Source organism: Rhinolophus sinicus, linkage group LG14 (genome assembly GCF_036562045.2).
Source record: "Rhinolophus sinicus isolate RSC01 linkage group LG14, ASM3656204v1, whole genome shotgun sequence".
Lineage (NCBI taxonomy): Eukaryota > Metazoa > Chordata > Mammalia > Chiroptera > Rhinolophidae > Rhinolophus > Rhinolophus sinicus.
In genome coordinates this window covers 40,842,432-40,848,431 of record NC_133763.1, presented here as the reverse complement: position 1 = coordinate 40,848,431, position 6,000 = coordinate 40,842,432, and the positions used below count along the sequence as shown (strand labels likewise).

At 45.6% G+C, this 6,000-nt stretch overlaps 1 protein-coding gene across 2 annotated transcripts in view; it reads left to right on the top strand.

Moving 5' to 3' along the window:
* The first annotated feature begins 5,228 nt into the window (after nucleotides 1-5,228).
* Nucleotides 5,229-6,000, top strand: part of VAV3 (vav guanine nucleotide exchange factor 3) — a 329,840-nt gene continuing 329,068 nt past the window's right edge. The window contains exon 1 of one of the 2 annotated variants that reach the window (XM_019746513.2): nucleotides 5,229-5,584. In XM_019746513.2, the coding sequence (XP_019602072.2) occupies nucleotides 5,381-5,584 (204 nt within the window). In that variant the 5' untranslated portion in view covers nucleotides 5,229-5,380. The remainder of the gene's footprint in view (nucleotides 5,585-6,000) is intronic. The other variant, XM_019746514.2, reaches the window with a different exon arrangement.

The following is a 6,000-nucleotide window of genomic DNA, read 5'->3' as shown; positions in this document are numbered from 1 at the left end:
GAAATTGGTGGTAGTTGTGGTGTCAGCACTTAAAGAAAAATTTTCTACAAAAAACTTAGTGTAATGATTGCCATATCCCTAGGATATCATGGAAACAGGGCCACCAAGGTCTTCCCACAAAAGTTTCCTTATATTGGATTTTAATATTCACCATCTCAGTATGGAGAACTCTCTCCTTGACAATTTGTTTATACCAATATGCAAATGAATTGAAATGTTCCACAGTTAGATTAAGGCCCTTAGTTGCTCCCAGGAATGCGTAGCTATTTAGCTTTTCCCTGTAAGTCCAGTGACCTCCTCAGTCATCTTTAAAGCATACTGTGCACATGTATTACTGCTAGTGTTTGACAGTGGACTCACATTTAACCCAGGCTTGAGGGCTGCATCATGTTTCATGTGAACCAGACTCTAGAGAAGACCCAGCTGAGGTGCAATTACGAGGTGTGATAAAAAATACAGTGAATGCTTAAATTTAAAAGCAATTATGACAGTAACATATTGCCATTTAACCCCCTTCAAAACATTTCCCCTCACTTCGAACACACTTATCCCCTCGTTCCTGCCACTTTCTGCAGCAATTCTAGAAGTCCCCTTTGTGAATGTCTTCAATTGCACTGTCGTGGCTGCCTCGATGTCCTGAATCAATTCAAAACATTTACCTTTCATGGTCATTTTGACTTTGGGGAAGAGTCAGAAGTCACATGGCACCAGGTCTAGTGAATAAGGTGGATGAGGACACACCATACTGTTTTTATTTGACAGAAATTGCCATACCAGAAGCGACATGTGACATGGAACATTGTCATGAGGGAGGATGATTTATCGTACACTTTAAAACATACCTTCTGTCAACCATAGCTCACACCCAACTGACTGCACTGAACAAGTTGAAACTTGTCACACAGTGTTACTAAGGTTCAATGCTCTGCTTCCTGTGTTGAAGATTCCTGCCTTTCTGTTAGATGGCACTCAGCAGCAGCATTCACTGTAATTTTTGATCACACCTCGTAATTTGGCAAATTAAATCTTTGGAAACTCATTGTGTGTGTGTGTGTGTGTGTACATATCCACAGTGGAGAGAGGAAAAACACTTGTATTTACATTTATTTGGTCATCAGCTAATTAGCCCTTTATTAGTACATCTCTTGTAACACATAGACTTAGAGTCATGTTCTTATGCCCCTTTTTAACCTGCTTCTTAAGATAATTTACATAAATTATCTTAAGTAAATTTCTTTTGTTAGATGCTAAGTGAAATGTTGAATAAGGGTCATTATTGTCATTATTATTATATTTATCAGGACTTGAACAGGTCTGAAAAGAAAATCCTGTGATCATAAAAACATCCTGCTCAGTTGTACCTAAAAATCTTTAAATTCCAACTGATTTGGGCACATTTATTAAAAGAATGATTGTGATAGGAATCCCACCCTACCCCCAACCTATCTTTACAATGATTTTCTGGTATTTAGTTTTAAAACAGAATCAGATTACTGCATCCCTAATGTTTATGTGAAACCAAACTACATTTGATTGTCATTGAAGAAAATTAACCTAACAGACAGAGAGCCTAGAATTGTTTGTAGTCTACAATATTTATGTTTTTGAATTTAAAATATTTTCATAAATTGATTTATCTTTGCTATATACCATCAATGATTTACTTCTTTTGTGACATAAAATAAGAAATAAATAAGGAGTAAGAAATAAGTTTCAGTTTCAGAATTTCTTGGTGTTAGATAGATCTTAGTGCATTTGTAAACTTAAGAATTGAAAGACTCAGAAGAAAACAATTGGTAAGGATTGAACAACAACACAGACTATAGCAAGCTATGAATTGACTTGGTTCTCACCTCCTTTACTTCAGTCTTTTGATGCATTGGAACTGATGCATACCCTAGTGAATCCTCTAATCCTTACTTTTCTGATTATGGCGTAATTTTGAACATGGAAAGAGACCGAGTATGTGATATCTATCATCTACTGTTTGTCTTTCCTGAAGCTCAGGATGCCACCCACCCCCTTTCCCATTTTCATACTGTGTAGGGTTGGGGCAGAGATTCAAACCACAGAGTGATGCAAGGGAGAAGCAGAGGGCGGCCTGCTATGCTGGAGGGCCCAGAGAGGTTAACAAGACACACAGGAAGGAGTGGACCTTCCCTTCCTGGGACCCTGATACCTGGTTCTCGTGACATGGGTGAATGTTTCCTGATCACATACTACCAAATAGAGCAGAGAGCAAAAGGGGGCAACATAACTCAGTTGTTCATTCATTTACCCACATACTCAACTAATATTTACTGAGTGCTTACTGCACACCAAGCACCAAGGTTGGTTCTGGGAATTTGAAGATGGATAAGTTACCACCTCTGCCTTCAAGTTGTTTCAATCTAGCAGAGAAAGACATTTAAGCCAGTATGTTAACTCGCTAGGGTAATTAGCGAGTTTGGGGAGTAATTTTGAAGAGAAACAGCACAGATGTGAAGGCCAATCAAAATCACCCTCTCACTGAACTTCATAACCAGGAGCAGGGTGGTTAATGACTTTGACCTTGTTTCTTCATCTATTGGGGGTGGGGGAATCCTCTAACTTGCATATAGTATATGTAAAGTGCCCAATAAATGATAGAGTGTGGATGTGCCTCAGGTGCTAATGCAGGCCCCCAGGGAAGTGGGACCACTGTGTCCTGAGTCCCATGTCACAAATGCAAGGAAGGCCTTTATTGGAACACTGGGCCCAGGATAGCAAGGAGTTGCCATTGACAGAATTTAGTCCCTATCTGTTTTAAAGGAAAAGACTGTGGCGGGCAGCTCAAAACAGCCCATTGCCATTTTGGTTACCATGCCAGTTTCTGACACTGTAATGTGTTACACATGACTCACTTTTTGCCACTTAGCTCCTCATTTATTTTGAAGAATCCTGCACTTCCTCTAGCCTCCTTCTCTTCTAGGCCTTCCATATAATATTTTTCTCTTGTCTTTCTCTCTACTCTCTGGTTTACTGTATTTTAATAGTATTATGTTTTGAAGTCATATTATATATGTATTCTAATATATACAAATTGTAAAAAGTTAAAATTTATTTGGTCATTGCTGCCTTTTTATGAACTAAAACCCATTGGTTAATGTTTACTGAGCTCTTATGAAGTGTTAGGCACCACATGTTTTATGTATTATATCAGTGCTTCTCAGACGTTAATGTAAATATATGTCACCTGGGGATCTTGTTAAAAGGCAGGTTCTGATTCATCTGGTCTTGCGTAGCGCTCACGAGTTGACATTCCTAACAAGCTTCCAGGCGATGCTGCTGGTCCACAGACTGCATTTTGAATAGCAACACATCGTATCTCTTGATCCTGCCGACAACACTAGGAGGTAAACACTATTTTTCCTGTTTTACATATGTGGAAACTGAAGGTTAATGGAGTTAGATGCTTTTCCCAAGGTCGTGTTGCTAGAAATTGGCAGCGCTCAGACTGTAAACCCAGGTCTGCTTCCTGGTCTAATGTATATTATCTGGGTTTTGGAAATGTCCTACGGCCATCAAAGACATCCCATGCAACCTGAAGCAGAATTTATATTTTTAATTCACAGTTTCTTCCTTTTAAATAAAACTCCTTTTCCAATTTAATTCCTCTTTGTGCAAGGCCTTGTATTACATGGTGATTCCGATGTGTTGGATTTTGTTTCTAAAGATGGCATGTAAAGTTTAGTATGACTTGTTTGCCAAAGTTATATTTTAGAAAACATTGTGTCATTGATGCAATCTGGATTGAACACAAGAGGAAATTACTGGGGAAGGATGGTGTGAGGAAAGGAAATCCTCAGGCTGACCTACTGTTTAACATGCAGTGTACACAGTGTGCTACTCTTGTCACAGGCTAGTGGAAAAGGACCCAGTTCGCTGTCCTTAACAGATCAGACATACTTTAAAAAATATTTGACCTGCTTATAAATTAATATGGTTTGTAATAGAAAATTTCTGCTGCAGAAATGTAATAAAAAACACACACCCACTAACAGGGTTTCATATTTTACTTTTATTTTACAATTTTAAAAGACCACAAATTGAAATTTAAGAGACGGAGGACCACCTTTACATAGAACAGCGAAGAGTTTAGGGGGGGGTAATAGCTTGCCATAAATAATTTAAACACTATATTTTGATTTTGAGGGGGCAGTGGAAGTACAAAGGGTTGAGTTGGGAGCCCCCAAAAGATTTTAAGAAATGCAAATGCACTATTTCAGCCAGCGAAAGAGTTCTGGGGGCTTGCTCCCACTTTCACTAAGGGTCCCAATGCTGAGCCTGACCGGTGCAGCTGCGGACTGATGCGAGCTGCTCTCAAACCCGGTCCCCGCTCACCGACGCATGCGCAGTCTGTCCGCTGGGCTCCGCGGGGCTCCGGGGGCTTGTCGCAGGCCTATTTCTCTCTGGCAGGTTTTGCGTGGTCAGCAAAAGGGCCAGAACTGTGACCATGAACAGTTCTGAGACTGAGCCGGGAGAGGGAAACCACCTCTCTGAGTGAAAACACCTCGCGTCCACAGAGGCTCGGGGGCTGGGGCCGGGTTTCCGCAGGCATCACCACACACACTCACACACACACACACACACACTTGCACGGTGCCAAAACATCCTTACGCGCAACTAACTTGGAGGAAGCGTGATTATCTGCAGGAAGAAAATTGAGGGGACAGAACGGGGAGGGGCCAGGGCTACCGATCTCTCAAACTTTCAGTACTGAGTTCTCCAGATGCTCTGTGCCCCGTTTTCATTGTCTGGGGAGTCCGGGTGCCCCAATTATTCCTTCGCTCCTCTCACAACTATTAAAACGCTGCACTTGCCGTTTAGGGGGTCCTAGTAGGAACCCCACTGTGTCAGTGTTCAGGCACATCGTCCCCAAACCGGGAAGGCGTCCCGAGAGACAATCCCGGACACCTGGGGCTGTGTGAGCCCAGAAACCCTGAGGGCCGGTGGTGGGCAGAGGCGGGGACCCCCTGAGCCTCCCCAGCCCCGGCCGCCGACCCCTGGCCAGGGCGGCGCGCTCTCCCACCCGCGCCCCTGGGGACTCGCAGACGGCGGCGAGACGGGCTGCGCGCTGGGCATGCTCAGTCGCCGGTGCCGGGCTCCAGAGTCGGAAGCCTGTGCGCCGCCGCCGCCGCCGAGCCGGCCGGGGCGCACCGAGAGCGCGCGGGACTCGCTGTAGCGGCGGCGGGCGGCGGCCGACCCGGGCCGGGATCCTAGCCGAGCCCCGCGCGGGACCCCGGACCCGCCCCCCGCGGCGCCTGCTCTCTCGCACCCTCGCAGGGAAGGGGCGGGCCGCGGCGGCGGCGGCGGCGGCAGGGGCACACTCGCTGCCTGCCGCCAGGCTCGGCCGTCGGGCATGGAGCCGTGGAAGCAGTGCGCGCAGTGGCTCATCCACTGCAAGGTGCTACCCGCCAACCACCGGGTGACCTGGGACTCGGCGCAGGTGTTCGACCTGGCGCAGACCCTCCGCGATGGAGTCCTGCTCTGCCAGCTGCTCAACAACCTGCGGGCGCGCTCCATCAACCTGAAGGAGATCAACCTGAGGCCGCAGATGTCCCAGGTAAGGAGGCCGGCGCGGGCGCCTCCGCCTCCAGCCGGCATCTCCCATTAATCACCCGGCTAATTTCTTTGTGTAAATGCAAACATCTAGGTGTGTGCGCCCAGCTTGCTCTGCCTCCCAGCCTTCTGCTTTGGGGACCACTTCAGCGTTTCGTACCTTGGCTGGGAATGCTTTCGCTCTCTAGCTGAATGCTAAAGCGTCCGGAGATGGTAGGAGGATTTCGGAAAGGCTTTCTCTGAGGCGGGAAAAAATAAGCTGTCCTAGGGTGCCTTTCATCTAGGTAGGTGTGTGTGTGTGTGTGTGTGTGTGTGTGTGTGTGTGTAGGACAACAAAAGGAATTGGATCCAGCTCTTTTATAATAACGATGGAGAGGAATGAAACGGACATCATGGGGGCTAATTTTTGCCTTTCGTCTG